The sequence below is a fragment of the Osmerus eperlanus genome, chromosome 10, assembly GCF_963692335.1.
Source record: "Osmerus eperlanus chromosome 10, fOsmEpe2.1, whole genome shotgun sequence".
NCBI classification, from domain to species: domain Eukaryota; kingdom Metazoa; phylum Chordata; class Actinopteri; order Osmeriformes; family Osmeridae; genus Osmerus; species Osmerus eperlanus.
This window is the reverse complement of record NC_085027.1, coordinates 13,254,280-13,273,919: the sequence shown is the minus strand read 5'-3', so window position 1 is coordinate 13,273,919 and position 19,640 is coordinate 13,254,280. Positions and strand designations below refer to the sequence as shown.

General features: G+C 44.2%; 2 protein-coding genes across 4 annotated transcripts; one reads left to right on the top strand and one right to left on the bottom strand.

Moving 5' to 3' along the window:
- Positions 1-707: 707 nt before the first annotated feature.
- Positions 708-16,798, top strand: mylk3 (myosin light chain kinase 3). Of its 3 annotated transcripts, none has more exons than XM_062471289.1 (12): positions 708-972; positions 7,764-8,122; positions 9,133-9,635; positions 9,853-9,958; positions 11,209-11,302; positions 11,914-12,023; positions 12,174-12,315; positions 12,532-12,602; positions 12,798-12,926; positions 14,231-14,383; positions 15,462-15,597; positions 15,829-16,798. In XM_062471289.1, exons 1-12 carry the CDS (start codon positions 895-897, stop codon positions 15,901-15,903), a joined length of 1,956 nt encoding a protein of 651 aa, XP_062327273.1. In that variant the 5' UTR covers positions 708-894; the 3' UTR covers positions 15,904-16,798. The 3 variants fall into 3 exon arrangements, with proteins under 3 accessions (XP_062327273.1, XP_062327274.1, XP_062327272.1); XM_062471288.1 differs by lacking the exon at positions 708-972 and adding an exon at positions 4,901-5,718; XM_062471290.1 differs by lacking the exons at positions 708-972; positions 12,532-12,602; positions 12,798-12,926; ... (1 more) ...; positions 15,462-15,597; positions 15,829-16,798 and adding an exon at positions 4,900-5,718 and having other exon boundaries at positions 12,155-12,293.
- orc6 (origin recognition complex, subunit 6) lies at positions 16,750-19,549 on the bottom strand. The gene is made up of 7 exons (XM_062471292.1): positions 19,412-19,549; positions 19,091-19,217; positions 18,833-18,996; positions 18,582-18,671; positions 18,326-18,435; positions 17,794-17,880; positions 16,750-17,258 (listed from the first exon to the last, which is right to left on the bottom strand). The coding sequence occupies exons 1-7, from the start codon at positions 19,474-19,476 to the stop codon at positions 17,131-17,133; spliced, it is 771 nt and encodes a 256-aa protein (XP_062327276.1). The 5' UTR covers positions 19,477-19,549; the 3' UTR covers positions 16,750-17,130.
- Positions 19,550-19,640: the final 91 nt, after the last annotated feature.

Below are 19,640 nucleotides of genomic sequence, written 5' to 3'. Positions count from 1 at the left end.
CAGAGGGCGTTTCTGAGGTTTAGACAAGCAACACGATGCCCCTTCATTTAAGTGTTGGTGACGCACTCTGCAGCCCTGCACTCAGCTCAGCAGAGGCGTGTGGGATCAGTTCCCTGACAAGTTCCTGTACACACACACACTGAGGAAGGCACACTCAGGCACACACACACAGAGAATTTGGGACACATGCACAGATGGACACACACACACACACACACTCACTCAGGCACACACGTACACACACACACACAGGTACGCACAAATGCGCACACAAAGTGGTGTGACGGGGGGGCTTGGTGAGATAGCTGAGAGGGAGGTTCTCTTCGCCTCAGATCAGGAATCTTCTTGGCCATCATCACGGAGGTGGCACATAGGAGGAGTAGAGATGGAGGACGCTCGCCATCCCAACACACACACAAGCACGCACACACACACAAACACACAGCGTCCAAAACAAAACAACCAATCTGGACCCCTATTAATAAAACAGGACACTCGCATTTCCTGCATACCCTGTTTAATCTCAGGCAGCTGCTATCTCTCAGCAGGAAGTGGTTTCAGACTCTGGGTCGGCAGTGGTTGAAAGGGTGGGCTGGAGGGGGAGCGGGTGGGGGGCAGGCGTACAGATAGCAGGATGGGATGGGTTGGGGACTGGGACCCCTGAAAGGACGCCCAGCCCAGGGCTATCAGAGAGAGGTGGGCAGGGAGAGGGGGGTGATGAGATAGAGTTGTCTCTGTCAACAAAAGTGTCTCTTTCTTCTCTCTCAGCATTTCCACCATGTTTCAGCTTCCTGGAGGCCTGTCTCCGCTTTTCTCTCCCTCCTCCAGACACAGAGCCCAGAGTCTGGGGAGCACACGTACAGCTGACTCCTAGCCCTGGATGAATGGACTGTGATGGGGACCTTTGTCCAGAGATCTCTACAGCTCAGGACCAGAGGGTTCAGTGTTTCTGACTACATACGGAAGTTTACGGTAAGAGACACTCCACAGCTCTGCTAATAGGCAGGAGAGAGTAACACTTGATTTGGAGTTTGAGAGTTTAGTTTGGTTATAGGTGCTCATCTGTGGGCATCTGTGAAGTCCTCTGTGACATTGCTTGTGAATAGGGCCATACGAATACAATTTCCCCCAGTAGCAAATTATTCTTCCTCATCAACTTTCTTTAACTGCAATGAACATGCCACAACCTGCTGAAATTCATCTTAGAGTTAATACATGTAAAAATGTGATTAAACATCTGGGAAATCTAATTTCTCGAAAATATTCTTCCAAATCAATTATGCATAAGGACTGAGGCACTGACAGACACATCATTATATAATAAACTCGAATATTTAATTTAACTAAATTTCAATTTAATTTTTCTTAATTGGCACAGCACAGACATTTCTATTTCTGAAGCATAATTAACTGCACAAGGAATAGGTAACACTTTGTAACAATGTTATTTTATAAGACATTTCTAAACCATTGCTGACAATACATTTGAGAATGTTTAAGTTAACAATTGTTTAAGGTTGCCACATTTATTTATGGAGATGAATATATTTATGTCAATGTATATATGAATATACACAGTATATTGATACAAATGTGTGTTACTTAATGATTTGCAAACATTTACAAATCACTTAGGATTTGGTTTGAGTATATTATTTGACTGATTAAATCTCATGTTTAAAATAGTACAATGATAGTGATGACAATTTACATTTCTTTTTCTTTCATTTACAAATAATTTGCTACTTCAGAATCATTGGGCAAAAGACATAGAGAGAGAAAGAGAGAACGAAAGAGAGAGAGAGAGACAAAGAGAGAGGTGTTGTTCAGAGAGCAAACCTCCGTCTGGGTATCACATCTCAAGTTCCAGGTCATAGAGCCCTGTGGAGACATCACATTGTTAACACTCCACTCATTTCAGCCACCTCTGTCCACCTCTGCACACCACCACGGGCCATAACAAAGGCCAGCCATGTGGTGCTGACTTTATAGCTCTACGATTTACTAGAAGAAGAGCAACAAGGACTTTTGAGTGAAGAGTTTTCTCACTCTGTCGCACAGCGCTGCATTACCAGTAGTGCTGTTGAAAGCCACTCGAAGAACCATGGCACGCTGGGCTGGAGCGTGGTCGTTTTGTAAAAATATCAGGGGTCGGACAGAAAAGGTGGGCTACTAAGTATTATAAACACTGTCCAGCTTTAGATCTCCAGAGCCTGCCAGCCCAGAGGTAAACACTTCCTTATGTTTTACACTCTTCATCTGATCATCATCCCCTTCAACTCTTTATCAGCCTGACCAGTATGATCCACTCACGGTGACCTCACTTTCTCTGGGGTAGGTGTTGTCATACTCTACTCGGGGGTTGGAGACCCTGCGAGGAAAACCATGGAGGTGGTTAAGATGGAGAAGTTGGCTATAACGTGATGTCCTTGTCTGAGGCGGAGATATTTCTATGGTATCAGATTACTGAGGAGCACACCTGTCAGGGGCGATGGAATTAGCTTTTAGGGCTACACCGGCAAACCTCTGACCAACCCTCACCCTCAACCTCTTTCAACCTAGCCCTCGTAACTCTGTCACTCAGTCGGGGGACAGCTACCTCAAGCTAGGGTAGCAGGATGGAAACTATGCAGTCATCTTTCAGAAACATTCCACAATGTATTATCTTTCGCCAGGCAAAAGAGTTAACAAGACTTGTGAAAGCCTATCCATGCTGTAGCCTAAATGGTGTCCTTGCACTGACAGGTTTAATGGTGAAAGCTTGGAATAGGCAAGAAGTACACATGTGTTTAATCCCAGCTTGAGTAGTCTACACCAGGGAGATCATTAGCGCCTGGCCATGTTCAAACATTGCATCTTCTGCCTCATGTCTATCTCATTATCTCCCGCAATGTTCTGAAAAGGAATGATATCCCCCCCCCCAGACAACAGCTTTAGGCCAGTTTTATATGATCCCTCTTTCTAATAATTGAGGTTAGGAATTGGAAAGATTTAGCTGGTTGGAGATCTGCGCTTAAGGTTACCTGATCTCAAAGGGGACTGTTATGAGGACGGCACTTCTGCCAAGACTGTTGTCATGCTAGGATTCCAACTAGTCTGGCCCTGGGGCTTATTGGTGGAGACAGTAAATAGAGATGTTTACCTTCATAACATAGCCCCTCCCACCTCTTACTTGGTTAGAGACCCGCCCTTTGGTGGAAAACCACCTTGGTGCTCCATTCCTGTTGTTTGACACTGTTCTTTCAAGAGGTTTCAATTGTGTATGGCTGGTAGGCACGGATGCGTAACATGGTTATGTATCAGCGGGTCGGCTCCTGGCTAACGGCCAAAGCTGGGGGGCTATATTCTTATGAGGAGGGACTTCATGAAAGTCCCTGGCTTACATTCTGGCCATTTCCATGAGCCTAAAGGACTGTCCTCTACCTTCCAGCTATGTAGCTCAGCTGAAATGGTGTTTAGTAGCACAGTGTGTGACAAGGTAGAGAGCTGCAATGTTCTACCCCCCACCTGAAAGAATGTGTCGACTTACTAAGCCGAAGCCTGGGTATGTGGAGGGAGTGTGTATCTGCAGGCTTTGAGGCCGGTGATTGGTGATTGAGCCAGCTCTACCGCCCGTATAACCAGACAGAGCCAATGCTTTTGGTGGTGTATGAGGGTTTAGTGTTCCACCTCTGCAATATTTGATCCTGAGATTGGGATCTGTTCATGGTTTCCCAGCCTCTCCGTGGTCTCTAATGCTCCATCATCTTTGGTAGACTTCGATGAATCAATGGAACTTTTACTTGTATTTACATGTGGTGTATAAAAACGATCCGATGACACGTTTAAAATTTTGGCCGGGGTTAACACATACTACTGTATGACCTTCTGTATATCAATAGAATTCATGATATAATTATAGTTCTTTTGTTGTGGTCCTTGTTTTGCTCCGCTCCAACATACCAGGAAATGTTTTTCTCTATGAAAAGATTAGGCGCTGGCAGGCTGCCCTTTATTATCTGTTAGGGCTTTCCTCAGGAGAAGAAAATGAACATGTAATGCACTGTGTCTATTCAAAATTGTAAGTCGTATCACAGAAATCCTGTTTATTTACTCAACCACTCCAGGTAAGAGTTTGAGGTGAGACTTTTAGTTGAACAACAAACTTTCTAAACAGCTGAGAGAGGGGATCGACCCAGGTGTTGTTGTTTTTCGAAAGTAAAGTATATTGTCTCTAATAAACTAGGTGCATCAAGGATCCTGAGTGAGATCGCAGGTCAACTGGCGAGGTTCCTGACTGCAGTTCATCATCGTCCCACTGTCCGCCCCCGGTTTATTTTTACAGGAGAGTGCCAGCCAATGTCAAGTCACGTTCCTCTCTGCCACGCAGGGCATTGTGAGACAACTAAGGCAGCTGCACTGAGGAGGAGGACAAGTTGAGAGCAAGCCAGAATGTTGAAGCCACCCACTAGTTCACTCTGTTGGAGCCCTGTACCCCCCCCCCCCCCCTCTAAAACTCTTCAAAGAGACACAAAACAAAACAAACAAACAAGTTTGTTGGGTGCAGCAGCAGCAGGATGGTCGCATGCTTGAAGCAACAACCTTCCCAAAGCTCCTGGTAACATTTCCGACCAACTTAGCGGAGGGAGGACTGTATTGGAAAATGTCATTCCCGACATGCCAACTAGTCAACAGCATCGTTCGAGGTGAATTTAAATGTTTCTGTGACGTCAAGCTGCCATTGGAATCTTGGCCGTGACCAGTCGCCTGCTTTATAAAAAAAAACATTTGCACAGGGGTAAAGGGGTGAGGGGGGGGGGAGGGGGAGGAGGGCAGACAAGTGGAGAGATAAGATAGCGAGGAGGAGGTGTTTATTTAAGTGGTGTCATGTCTCTGGCACAATTAGACAACAGAGTTCCACAGAGCTGCCTATCTACATGAGAGAGAGAGAGAGAGAGAGTGTGAGAGGGAGAGAGAAAGGCAAATAGCAGTAGAGAGAGGGCGAGAGATTGAGAGGGAGAATAAGGGTGGAATAGCCACCAGGACACCTTGAAGGTCTTCAAAACCAAACACAGTCCCATGAGGAGCCAAGTGGATTAGCAGGACCGCTGCTCTCCTCTGCCTCTCTCTCGTTCAACCTCTCCTCACACGGACACGATGAGTAAATCAGCCTCTCTGACCACCTGCATAGCCAAGATGTATGAGGGGGGGAAGCTGGATGGTTCAGGGGCTCCTGTCATTCCAGTCAAGAAGCCCCCCAATTCAAACAGCCTCCTGAGCACTCTGGGAGGAATGGAGGTCAAACTGAGTCAGCTGGAAGGGAAGGTGGAGCGGATCGCCTCCAGCCAGACTGAGGTGCTGCAGAGGCTGGATGCCGTGTGCCAGGGCCTGGGCTCTCTGGCGAAGGATCCGGGCCAGTTCAGGAAAGACAGAGAGCCAGAAAGGGACAGGGCGTCTCAAGGGGGAGACCACAACAAAGGCTCTGCTGGAGGAGACCCTGCCTTGTTTTCGGAGGTCAGGGCCTTGTGTGGGGAGACTGTGGCCATGCTCAAGAGTCTCCAGCAGGACGGTAGGTGGCAGAGAGAGAAAATGGAGGGAATTGAGTGCTCGGTCTCGGCCGTGGACAAGATGCTAGGATACGTTGGGGAGGTGTTCAGAAGCTCCAAGGTGGTGGAGTTCATCTTGAAAGGCGTTGTTCCCTGGAGACTGAAAGGGCTGCTAGGCAGCACTGAGGAACAGGTCAGTCTGGGCTATGCTTCATTCCTGTCATGTTAGGTGTGTTAACGTCACTCTCAACTGTTCCATTGCAATAACCACCCGTGGGTCGAAGTTCTGACTATATATAGGGTAAACTTGATATTCACAGTTGCTTTTCCTAGCAAGCTGACAGCATGAGCGTTAACTCCCACCGGAAACAATGAGTTGCTCTTAATGTCTCAGTGTATGATTACAATGTTGGTGTGTTAGTCTCAACAACGCGGTCCTGGCGAGGGTCTGTGGTTCACCTTCTTACTCTAAGCTGAGGGAAGAATGGCAGGGGATGTTCTTACTAAACTATAATTTTACTATGGTAACTTAGTGAAATTCCAACATCAAATTGCTTTAGTGGAGGAAACTATAATTACATAAAACATAATTAAATAATGAAATAGAGCAGACCATGTTCCAAGGTCTAGTAAATGTAAAAGGATTGTGGTTGTGACAATTATTGAAAGTTTTGATGTTGATACTTCTTGATCTACGTCAAGGCCTTTTTGTTAATCGCTGCCATGTCAGTCATTTATGTTTGCACACGTTATGACCTACTCAAAACAATGAGGTTGTGTGTTCTGAAGGCATGGGGTCTTGTCCAAAAAAACATGTTCAATCAATCAAATTCCATCACAAGGTCTGGTTGATGCCAGGTAACATTATAAGACTTGTGCACTTAAATTACAGGGACAGGCACTGTCTAGCTGTTTTACACTTGTGCAACTGTTTACAATTGTGCAGTCTTTGAAAAACGATGTACTTTGTTGCAGAATTATGCTATTTTAGCTGAGATTATGATTGCATAATAACACAATTTGAGGCTAGCAGTAGCTAGCAATAGCACTAACTAACACATTAGATCAAACCATTTAAGACGGCCCTATTTATAGTCTACATATGCTCAACAACCATGTAACAACTGGTTGGATTTAAAGGCAGGGTAGGCAATGTTGTTGAGAAGCACTTTTTCTCATATTTGCCTAAATAAACATAACATATTGATAGCAACCAATACATATAATACGGTAATATTAAATTAATCCAACATCTGTGGGCGTCGCAAGACTGTAATAAACACAACCAATCATTAAGCCGTACCCTGACTCATGATTGGACGGGCTATCTGTCTGTCTACCTACCTACCTGCACGCGGATATTATGGTTTGAATCGTTTGGAATTGAAGCTAACATAGCTAGCTTCGCACAACTTGCCTATACAACCTTTAATGTTTAGGATAATGGATGGTTGAATGTTGAACTGATAGTGATAGGGATTTTTAGAACGCCTTCTACAGTATATGTAGCCTCTCAAAATATAGGGTTACCCCAAATTATACAAAGGGATACTACAGAAATATAGTAATAAAAACATGTGGTTGCCTTAAGTCACCAAAACCTTTCCACTGACCCCGAAATCTAAATGCTCTTTTAAAAAGAATGCGGGTCAAAGGTCATATACTTTGCACAGTAACAACCATCTGACCCTTCTATCCCATATACACAGACCCCAGACCCCAGACATACACACACACTCACACTATAACCTTCCAGATTCCCCTACAGGCTGTATCTACTTACATGGTATCTCCCCGTTAGCATTGGCTTATGGGGAACAAATGAGTGAGGCCAGCTACTTGGCCACACTGTGGCACTTGGCCCCATGTGTTGCCATCTGGGGAATGCAACAGCAGCCCATTACAAACACTAGACATGGTAATACAAACCTTAGTCTTGTTCCTGAGACCAGGCTGCAAATTGATGAAGAGGTTTGTTGAGGAAAATATATTGACATGTTTCTTGCAATATTTCAAATCGTTTTTTTCAGAAATCATGTGTTCCTGTGTTAAACCTACTGTTTAATCATTTGAATGTAAATTAATGTTATTTATTTAATTAATGGTCAGCTCAGTTCAAGGTCATGGGTTAGAATGAAGAATGAGGACATCCCAGATGGCTTTACCAGCAGTATTGTGGTGGACTATTCTATCAGACTTTCGCCATGTATTTTTATGGTTGATTTTTTTACTCTCCAGAAAAGGGACAAATCAGAGGAGAGCAATGCCAAGCCCAAAGCCTGCGTCTGTGACCAGGAAACCCAGGTGGAGGAGCAGGGGTTGGGTCCTGAAGAGGAGGTGAAAGCTCCAGACCCAGTCCCACCAGGCCACTCGGAGTCTCCAAAGAACAAGGCTGAGCTCCCCGCCAAGCACGAGAAGGCCCTGTGCCCCACTACCGGTGAGGATGGGGTCAGCAGAGGTCCTCGCAAGCCCAAGGAAGTCACCCTCAGGAGCAGAGAGGCCAGCCGGGTCCAGACCTTTGCCCCTGAAAGCCAGGAGGGGCTTGCTGGGACTCAGGGGCCGGAGGAGGCTGCTGCTGTGGAGGAGGAGCTGGACAGGTAGGAAACTGACTACATACTAGGTGGCTATAGTGTTATACAATACTGTAGCCTATATACTTGGTGGGTGCAGTTATAAATAGTGTACACTACATATGGCTTGTGTGATATACTATATACCAGGTGTGGGTTTACGGTTAGCGCTAGTGAGGTGCGCAAAATAGGTTCGCTGTTCTACTCTTCTACCTGTTCAGTGGGAGCTTATCCTCATGAATCCTCTATCTTCACTGGCTTCACCTATTTTGGTAGAACATTAAAAAACGACTGTCTCAAAAGGTAACCCAACAGTGGGAAGCGATCAGTTGTCTTCTCCAGGGAAATGCAATACCCACAATGTGCAGACACACATATACACACACATACACACACAAACATACACACACGCATATACAACACACACAATGTGCAGACACACGTATACACATGTATACACACAAACACACACAAACATACACACACACATACATGCCCAGATTCAAACACAAAGACGACAACATGGGAGTGGCGATATTGACAGAAACAGGCTTTTCATCTCACTAATGAAAGGTTCAGCTGAGATCAAAGAGGATGCCATGGAGGGCCGCATTAACATCAAAGTGGCGTGAGACTCATGACTGTGGAGATTTTAACACATGATTGCTACTTTCAGGGGCAGTAGTACACAGCAATGGAAGCTAGCTTCCATATGAGAGTTTGAGGGATTCAAATAATGCATAGACTTCGTAAAAGAGTAATTAGCTGAGGCATACATGCAGGAGGTCACTTTGAAGTTGGGTTTAAATAAGTGAAAGCCCTCAGTGGTGTTTTGTTGACTGTATACAGTACATTGATACATTACAAATAAAATACAAGAAATACCGGTAGTCATAGTCAATAGTCTGACGTTAAAACTATCCATGAGTTTCTAATGCAAATGCTTTAGCTTTTCATGACCAAATCATCATAGGATGTGATACTACATTGGTCATAATAACATGGTCTGCTCATAAATCTGATGTTACTGTATTTAGAGCCCCAGAACTGACAGAGAGATCTGTGGTTGCTGAGGGGGTTGCCATGGAGACGGAGGTTCCCAAAGCACCAGAGGCTGCAGTGTCACCGCAGCCCTCCAGCCCCCCTGAGGAGCCAGAGCCAGAGAAAGCCCCTGACACTGCCCCCCTCCCTCCCAGGCCAGAGGACATGGTTCCCAGCCCCAGCCAAGACTCCACCATGACTCCACCAGACTCCACCATGACTCCACCAGACTCCACCATGGCAGCTGGACCAGAGAACAGCCAGGACTGCAGTGAGACAAAAGTCTGTGTGGATGTAGAGTTCAAACCAGAGACTGGGCCAGTGCCTGTTAGCCCTAAGGTCCAGTCAAAGCCTAAAGAGCTGGTGGAGGCTCAGTCCATGGCTGGGACTGAGGCTGAATGTGTGAAGCCAAGCCCTGAGGTAGCATTTTCCCTGCAGGGTAGAATGTCCACAGGAAACAGCCTAGAGCCTGCCCTTGAATCACAGTTTGTGGTTGTTGGTAAGTTTAGAGCTTTCTATCCCTGCACCAAAATAAACACCAATGTTGCTCGAAGAACACAGATAGAATTCTGTATGAAATTATCCTTCAGCTCCATCAAAAGCACTGTAATCACTATCTCTCTATATTTATCTTCCTCTTCATTTCTCTCTTTATTTCGAATTCCATCTGTCAATCTGTCTTTCTCTCCCCTCTGTCCTTTTCCCTCCCTCCTTAGATGACTGCCCTCCTCTCCCTGCTCCTTTTGAACACCGTATCGTGAGTGCCAAGCAGGTCCCAATGGGCTCCTACTACGCTGTGAAGCCCAATGAGGTCCTGGGAGGGTGAGCCTGGTTCTCTTCTGTACTGGAGGTCTATTTGTAGTCTCCTGCAATCTCAGGAGTGCAATTTAATATCTCTCGGAGTAAAGTAAAGGAACGTTCAGTGAGTTCCCCTTTTGCAGCACAATATCTGGTTCGAGCTGAGTCCAAATCTTCGTGTTTTGGGTCAAAACAATTAAATGAAAAAGGTCAACACCAATTTAGACTTTATGAGGGGCCATGCCTGACAGACACATGAATAATTGTTCTTACCAGAGATAGGTGTTATATAGACCCCCCCCCCTCCCACCCCTCTGCTACAAACACACTCTACATTGTTCTCCCCTCCACACAACATTAGACCTTTCTCAGCTGGCTACTTCTGTTCTGTGGGGCTATCTAGTCACAACGTAGTCACACTGGCATCTGGCCAGGTCTAGCCCAGGTCCTCCAGGTTATGCGGAGCAGGTCAGATAACACCAAGAGCAGCGTCTGGCTGGTGCAGAAATGTGCCTCCCCGTTCACAGATAATCAGCACAGGACCGACCGACTGAGCCGGCCCATGATAGCGTGTGATGGCCTGACGGAGCAAAAGAGCGAGGGAGGGATGAAGGGAGAGAAGGAGGAGGAAGAGAGGGGAGGGGGAGATAGATAGCACATATCGGCAAGGCTGAACAACTGGCAACACAGACATGTCTAATCCCCTTCACAAGCCAGGAATAAGCACAGCCTGGATCTCTCGCTCTGGCAGGGACTGGGGTTATTTTGGTCAGGTGTTGAGAAGGGTCCTTTTGCATTGCCCCTCTCTTTTTCTCCTTTTAAATGGCCCTGGCCATGTTCGTGGGGCTTGAGAAGCTCTGCGGTCGTCTGATGTAGGCAGTGTACACGCTTAGTGAAATAAGAGGAGAAAAGTACGACAGGTTGACAGGTGTTTCCAGCTCGACTGGGGTCAAGGCAAATGTGAAGGTTGTGTGTGTGTGTGTACTTGTCTGTTTCTGGGTTGGTGTGTGTGTGTATATGTATTTGCATGTGATGTACTGTGTTGTACTGCACTTTAAAGAGCCTTCAACTTTCAACTCAAAGGTTGAACATAATTTCCCACTAAATATATATTCATTAATGGAGGTATATAAACATAATTGACAGATATGTCGGTATGTAAAAATGTATAATGAACATAGTTCATTCCATGATGTGCATGTACAGTTATGTACAGTGCAATATGTATACAAAATAACTGTATATTTTCCATTGTGACTGTCTGACTTTAACAGAGGCCGTTTTGGTCAAGTCCACAAGTGTGCAGAGCTGTCGTCAGGACTGACTTTGGCTGCAAAGATTATAAAAGTCAAAGGAATGAGGGAGAGGGTGAGTGGACATGATAAACAAGAACAGAGCGATGCTTATATAGCCCCCACCCAAACCCATCTCTGTTCCCGTGAAGTTTATTTATGAGGTTCTATGTGAGTAATTCACCAGCAGTGGCCTTAAGTGTGACACAAACAGACACACACATACACACACTCACCCAGATTCTCTTTCTCTCTCTCTCTCTCTCTCTCTCTCTCTCTCTCTCTCTCTCTCTCTCTTTCCTTTTCTTTCCCTCTCTTGTTTGCCTGCCTCTTACAAGTCATAACCCACTGTGATGCTCTTCCATGACTCACTTGTCAAATGACGTCTTACGATTAATTGAAAATACACTTCTGAAAAGGACACTCATTCCACACAAGGACAGTCTCTTCTCACCCCCTTCTAAACTTACAAATGATATTGCAATCCTGGTGTCTGGTGGTTTGAGAAAACAAGCAGGATTTTGACATTGTAGATGTTGTCTGTACAGACCTTTCAGATTGAATAAACGTATCTCCTTCTTGCCCATTTTTTATCTCTCTCTTCTTACTCCTTGACTTACTCCATCTTTCTCTCTGTTTTTGGCTCTCTCTTTTTCCCTTTTCCCCCCCTTCCCAATGGAATCAAAGGATGAAGTGAAAAATGAAATCGGGGTAATGAACCAACTGAACCATGTGAATTTGATTCAACTTTATGACGCCTTTGAATCCAGGACGAATCTTACACTAATCATGGAGTAGTAAGTGATTCTTATGAAAAGTCACAAAAACAAAATGACAATATCGACGGCATATTAATGGAAATTACATAACTTGAGAGAAATTAGCCAGGATTCTCTGAGTCATGATCATCTGTATCTGTACTTGAAAGGGACTCCCTGTGTTTGCAGTGTGGAAGGTGGCGAGCTGTTTGACCGCATCGTTGACGAGAGCTACCAGTTGACGGAGCTGGATGCCATAGTGTTTACCAGACAGATCTGTGAAGGAGTGCAGTACCTCCATCAGCAATACATCCTCCATTTGGACCTCAAGGTACTCTACCACACTCAATACAACACTCTCTAGTTTGGTATTGACACTAGACATCTTACATCTCTATCTATACATCAAGTATTGTAGTTTTAATGCATTACTCTCACTATACAAATCACAATTACATTCTCCATCTACACCTCAAGGTACAGTACTCCAGATGCCCACCAGACAATACATCTAAACTGGTTCATCTCATCTTGTATTCTCTTTCAGCCAGAGAACATCCTGTGTGTCAGCTCAACAGGAAACCAGATCAAAATCATAGACTTTGGTCTGGCCAGAAAGTAAGTCACTAAACTTGTTGGAGGTCAGCACAATATAATATTTCAATATATAATATGTTGCTTAAAGTAATATCACAGTAGCCTCACCAACATTAATAATCATTGTATATGTAACCCAGTGTTTGTTTAGTTGTTAAATTAACATACAACGTGCAACATTTTGAATTAAGGGACTTGTGTGTGTATGTCCACCAGGTACAGGCCCAGGGAGAAGCTTAAGGTGAATTTTGGCACTCCGGAATTCTTGGCTCCCGAGGTTGTAAATTACGACTTTGTCTCCTTCCCGACAGACATGTGGAGCGTGGGAGTCATAACATACATGCTGTAAGTGTCACACACACACCCATTTCACACACACACACACACGCGCACGCACGCGCGCACACACACACACACACACACACTTATTAGTTTCTGTTGTCTATGAAGAGCTCCAAATTGGTTGACACTGAGCCATTCTTCTCTGTGTTCCTCAGAGCTTATTCATGAATATGAAGGACTCATCAGCTGGGTCTTTTTTCAGGGTCTACCCTTTTCATATTTCAATTTGAGGATTGAAGCGTGGGAGTTCAAATATATAATACATGAGCTGTGGCTCACACGCACTTACACACACACAAAGACACACGCACACATGCACAGACACATGGTCAGTCTGTCTCTCTCCGTCTCTCTCTCTCTCTCTCTCTCTCTCTCTCTCTCTCTCTCTCTCTCTCTCTCTCTCTCTCTCTCTCTCTCTCTCTCTCTCTCTCTCTCTCTCTCTCTCTCTCTCTCTCTCTCTCTCTCTCTCTCTCTCTCTCTCTCTCTCTCTCTCTCTCTCTCTCTCTCTGTCCCTGTATTGTCAACTACTGCCCCCCGGCTGCCATGCCTCTCAGCCTGGGCTGTGGCTCCAGATCAACCACTGGCATGACAGTGTGACATCGACAGGGTTTCTCTCAGGGCACCGCTGATTCAATTAAGGCTAATAACCTGACAGCTGTTGCAGGAGATTAAGGAGGGTCTCACCCAACAGAAGAATGTGTGTGTGTGTGTGTGTGTGAGAGAGAGAGCATGTGTCTTTCTGTGTGGATGTGTGTTTGTGTGCACAAACATACATACATAGGTGTGTGCGTGTGTATGTTTGCTATGCTTTCTCCATGTCGCCTGTTTGGCTACTCTAGCAGTACCCTGGAAACCAAGGTACTGCTAATCCTATTATTATTGTTATCTATTTTCGGGGTTCAAATGAGTGTTTTGCTTCAGTCATGCGGGGGATTGTACCTCCCAACAGCTTGTCAGTAACAACATGACTATACTTTTCTTGTCCATCATATGGGGCAGCAGTGCATCAGCTACAGCATAGAGACATACTGTACATAAAAACTACAAGCTGTATCAATCCATGGTCAGACAAATCCATGATGTTGGTAAATTATTCAATATATTTAATGGATCAAAACTGTTAAAACAAGTTCTTTATAGCAAGATAGAACAATCTGTAGGAAGGAAACTTTAAGTAATTTAAATAAACTTCAAACTATAAACTTTAAGCATCAAAGATGAACAACTACTCGGAATGGTTCTCAGGAAATGTTTATTGAGGGATAACTGTGTGTGTGTGTGTGTGTGCGCGTGTTTGTGTTTGTCAGACTGAGTGGCCTCTCTCCATTCCTGGGTGATAACGACACAGAGACCATGAACAACATTCTTCATGCCAACTGGGATTTCGACTCGGAGGCCTTCGAGAACGTTTCTGAGGAGGCTAAGGATTTCATCTCCAGACTGCTCATCCCATCCAAATGGTACCTTCTCAATCATATCTCTATTTCTTGATCTCAATTCCCGCCTTCTATCTACCCTGTCATTATGTTGTGTTCATCTCTAAATTCCACCACTCTCACCACTCAAATCTCTCACCTTCATCCCCCACTCTCTCTCTCTCTCTCTCTCTCTCTCTCTCTCTCTCTCTCTCTCTCTCTCTCTTTCTGCCTTATCTGGGTAAACAATTGGAACAACTGTGGTGATTCATGCAAAGCAGCTGGTGGCTCCATTCTAACTGAATGTGACACTTTTAGCAGCAATCTTACATACAAGTACATACAAGTGCAGTGTTGCATTCGCACCTCAATGTTTTGCCACTGAATCACAGTCAGATTTCCTAGCTGGAGCCCTTCTGGACCTGATGGATGGTGTCGGCCTGCCAGGCCGGGCTCTGACGGCAATTGTTAGCTTTCACGCTCGGTGGCTTCGGGCAGGACTCAGCCCGGCAGCTTGGCAGGCTGGCAAAAAGGTGGCATCTGGGAGAACAATGACTGTGCGCTGCAGAGGCATCACATGCTCATTTGGACGTAATTGGTGCCTGAGAGCAGTAGGCTGTGTACCCTCACAAGGGTGGTGATAAAGAGAATTAGTCATGGGAACAAGTCATTGTTCTTTTATTATTGATCTCATCTTCCTGTCTCCCTCTCTCCCCATCTTTTTTAGCTTCCCTTCTCTCTTTTTCTCTCTGTTTTTTTACCATCCTTTTTATCTGTCTGAGCTTTTAGCAAGTGCATGATGATGTTATGACATGGTTTGCCAGGGTCAGTCTAGCTGCGACCTACTCACTATGCTTCATCCCTAATGGTCATGGGTACTTATGAGGTCTAGGTTACTAAATATTGTTCTGTAGCTAATAGCTATGGGATAAATGAGCGTATAATACTAAATGGTATTCCTTGTTTCTGCCTGCCTGCACTGCATTTGTATCTTTCACAATTTCACTGCCATCTAACTCCTTTCTGACAACTTCAATGTCCTTTCTCTCTCTGGTCCATCTATTTAGCTCTTACTCTCCCTGTTTCTCTCTCTAATTCTCCGTCTTTTTCTCTTGTGCTGCAGCAGTCGGTTGAGTGCCTCTGGGTGTATGAAACATAGCTGGTTGAATAACCTAGAAGAGAAAGCTAAGCTCCACAGCGTACGGCTCAAGTCCCAAGTCAAGCTTCAGCGCTACCTGACAGTTCATCGTCAGTGGAAGGTAATCTTCAGACTCAATCCAAATATTTCAATACATATGTATTGATACATACAGGAATACAGGCTGATTGAATACATATAGTCTTACTAGTCTAGACACTCACAAGCCAAATCTACAACACCAGCAGTAGCATCTTGCACAGTAAAAATACAAAAGGGCCAAGCTCTATATCTTTATATGTGTTCTTTTTTTCTCTGGATTAACTGTGTCTTCTGGCTGATTGCCTTGCAGAAGCACTTTTATGTGGTTGCAGCAGCCAATCGTCTGAAGAGGTTTCACCAGAATCGCACCTTCAACCCAGCGTAACAACTCTGTCAGGCTGGCCCTCACCTGGCTGTGAGGACATCCCTCCTTCGCATCCACGGCTGCCTGCCTGGACAGCATCCATAGGACTACCGTTAGTGAGGAGAAACTCACAGGGTTTTTCATGTAGAAATGTATTGAGATCAAGCCACCCCACCCCATCTTGTAGCGCAAAGTACAAGTTTGGGTTGAAACTGTGCGCCCCTAACCCTTCACCTATTACCTAGAGGTCTGTCTGGGAGGCTGATCCATCTGGATCAGAGACTCTTTTGCTTTGGCAGACGTGGACTTATTATACAGATTACAGTATGTTGTTCTCAATTCATCTTTACAGTGCAGCTACAGTGTTGTTCTGGATAGTTGAAATATGTTCCTTCCTACTCTTCATTTGAAATATTATTTATGTGCTGATCGAAGACAAACCTTTGGTATGTACTGTATGTTTAAAGTGGAGCTTTGCTGATGAATGTTTTCTTTGATACTATATATTGAAATCAATGGCACATTAGTCACATGACCTACTAGATGGTACACAATAGACCAGTTGTATAACTTGTCAAATTTGACAATTATATATTACCTTCTGTGAAGGCTTATGGAGCAATGAGGCCCAGATATAACAAGCATTTAATCAACAGTGAATAAAAGCATGTTACAAATAACAAGAGCTACACTATCTGGGTTGATACCCATCATCACCAACATTATAACTGATTATTTCCATTATAAAGACAGTAAACAACAAAAAAGTAAATTTGGGCCCAAAGTGACTATAAGCTTGCATATTTCTCCACAATAACCTGATATTATGTCCCTGCGAATGTGTAGCCCAACCTCCTCCTCCAATAATTTGTGAATTTACAAGGAACAAAAAGGAAATAATTTATTAAAACGTTGACAGAGACAATGTATTCTACTGTCTTTTGGGAATGTGTCAGTGGATCCATTGAACTGTAGCTATGCAACTGGGGGTAAACTAAATTAAAGAACATAAAACCATGACAGTACTTATACCACAATCATGTCATGAAAGAAATCTATATAAAAAAACTTTAATCACCCCCAAAGTAACAGATTTTACAGCACATTGTGGGAAACTGAACCACATTATAGTTGGTCTATTATAGCTATAACTATTTGACCAGAGTCCCCCCTCCCTGGATAAAAGGACCTCTGTTCTCAGACCCTTATTGTCCAGAAGACAAAACCAGATGGACGTCTTCTTTGTCGTCATGAGTGTACATTTTTGGCTTTCAGGGCATTTTCTAAAATCTTCCTCTTCCATGCCTCGTAGTCTTGTGTGACACTTTCCTTTGACTCCTCTCTCTGTTGCTTTGGCGACATACACAGCTCATCCTCTGAAGAAGGAAAAAGAAAAAAAACAACGCTTCGATAAACAGTGGCGGCGGTTAAGCACAATTAACAGTCCAAGCCAATCTGTTTTTTTACTGAGATAATTGGGTGGCCATGAACAGTTTTTACATGGTTGGAATAAAAAAAAATTCACACTGATGCAAACGTGCTCATCAGTGTTTCCCCTAGGTTTGCAGCTTGGTGACCATGTGGAGACAGAAATGACATGCCGTCGTGTAAATAAGATAAACAGAAGGCTATTTAGTTTGTTTAATAAAAGAGCAAGCTATAGACCTGTTTTATAGGAATGGTAACCTTAAATGACTTATTTTGTGATCTGGCACTAATATATATTTTTATTAACTTGACCATCCAGGGGGGGGGCGCCCCGCTAATATAATGGTAGGGAAAACACCGTCAATATATTGTCTATGCTAGCAATCATGAAGATTCTAGAGATCAGCATGCCTATCAGTTTCACAATAGTGCTTCATGTGCTTTATCGTTCTACAAGAACACTATGAATACAAGACCCCTCACCATGCTCTGCCAGTTCAATGCTCTCCATCAGGGTCTTCTGTCGTTTTAGATGGGCTTTTATTGGGGGCTTCAACGGAGTGGTTTCTTCTGAGGGAGGGAAACCAAAGTGGACTCAACTATCACATTTGAACATCAAACCATTAAACAAAGCATGGGGTGAGCGCATGCCAGCACTCACATTGAATCTATTGAAATAGGCTGGACTTTCTCACAGACAAATGTGTGGTCTACATCAAAACAAGGTGGCTTGTGTGCGCGTGTTTCACTACTACAGGAGAGCAAGGACACATTCAGCCTGCAGCACTACAGTCGCCATGACAACATGAAGAAATGGAACACCATCAGGCAGTTAGCCAAAGCATTAGCTCGCCTGATCTAAAAGAAAGGAGGGCCAATCCAAAAGATGGTTGTGAATAAAGGGTTTGAACCAGACAAGCATGAAACTCGGGATTCAAAATAAGTCTAGTGCTCTTTCCAAAGCAATCCCATATATATATTTTTATTTTTATTTTTAAACTATTGAAATACTTACTGCCCATCTCCTGGCCCAGCCTCAGTAGCAGGGTGCACAGCCTGTCAAAAATCCCCTTCTTAGCACCGGATGACAAAGCTAGCTTCCTGTCCACTTTCATCTTCAGACACCTGGAGCATGAAGCAAAACTCTCATGGTAAGTGGAAATGTTAAGTTGGTGAGCAGCTTAACCATAACAAACTGGTAGATAGATAAACTGGTCGAAAGAACATGTAATGTAGCATGGATCCCTACACGGTACCATAGAACTACTTACTTGCAAGCAGTGTACAGGGCGGCTGTTGTAAAGAGGGGTTTAGACAGGTCCAGGTCTTGTTGCTGGGCAGCTGGTAGACTAGCCTCATACCTGAAAGAGTCAATAGTATAATAAGCTGATATATCTTTATTGTAGTAAAGACGTGTCAGACAAAATGAAACAGTTAATAAGTGTGGAAAGTGCACTGAACATATCTAGAGTAGTGAGCTAGATTGTAAACCCCAAACTGCAAGGATCACTACAAGTCTCACCTTTCAAGTATCTGTGCAGCAAGTTTGACAGCGTCCATGCACCCGTACTGCACAGCCAGATCTCTCAAGCCCAGGTGAGACTCAAGACCCAGCAGACACTCCATGGACTTCAGATCACTCTGATACAGCTTCTTATTTAATCCGGATAATTGTATGGCATACACCTATTAAATGGAGAAAGTTGAGGTCATCCATCTTTAACATCATTTAAATCTTTATTTGTTTTTGCTAACCAAAACATTTCTTGTTCTTTCTTACTTTGTCAATGGGTAGCTTCATACAAGTTGCGGCCAGCTCCAGGCAGATCACAGCTTTGCTTGTGGCCGTGCTGTTGCAAAGTCCTGTGCATTTCACCTGAGATAACCGAATATATTCTTCCGCTTGGCTTTATGGACAGACAATTGATGATTAATGCACTTTCACCAACAAGATTGAGTTACACTGATATTTTAAATACCCTAGGCTAGCCTCGAACCACGTTAGCATAAAGCTAGCTAGCTCAGATACCACACCAGTCCCAAAAAATAAAAGTTAGCTGCATGCAACAACCAGTTGTTCGACGAGTTATAAAATACTCACCTTATTACTCTCAAGGAGCTTATACCCATTCTCGATGCAAGTTTTGTAAACATGTGTTTGTCCATTTTTAGCAGTCACTAATTCTACGTACCGACAACCAGACTGGAATGCTTATTTCACGTTAAAATTGAAGTCGGATTCCGCGGGAAATTTGACGGTAACCACGCCTATCAGCCAGATTTCGGCTTTTGATTGGCTAAAGCAAGAAACGCGTACACGCGTGGATGTA

Bases quoted from the DNA above. Each gene is read 5' to 3' on its own strand.
- mylk3 (XM_062471288.1), top strand. From the start codon at position 5,137: ATGAGTAAATCAGCCTCTCTGACCACCTGCATAGCCAAGATGTATGAG. The intron at 8,123-9,132 runs GTAGGAAACTGA...TACTGTATTTAG, and splicing joins GTGGAGGAGGAGCTGGACAG to AGCCCCAGAACTGACAGAGA. The intron at 12,927-14,230 runs GTAAGTGTCACA...TGTGTTTGTCAG, and splicing joins GGAGTCATAACATACATGCT to ACTGAGTGGCCTCTCTCCAT.
- orc6 (XM_062471292.1), bottom strand. From the start codon at position 19,476: ATGGACAAACACATGTTTACAAAACTTGCATCGAGAATGGGTATAAGC. The intron at 18,436-18,581 runs GTAAGTAGTTCT...TTCATGCTCCAG, and splicing joins GCCCTGTACACTGCTTGCAA to GTGTCTGAAGATGAAAGTGG. The intron at 17,881-18,325 runs GTAAGTATTTCA...TCCCTCCCTCAG, and splicing joins GCTGGGCCAGGAGATGGGCA to AAGAAACCACTCCGTTGAAG.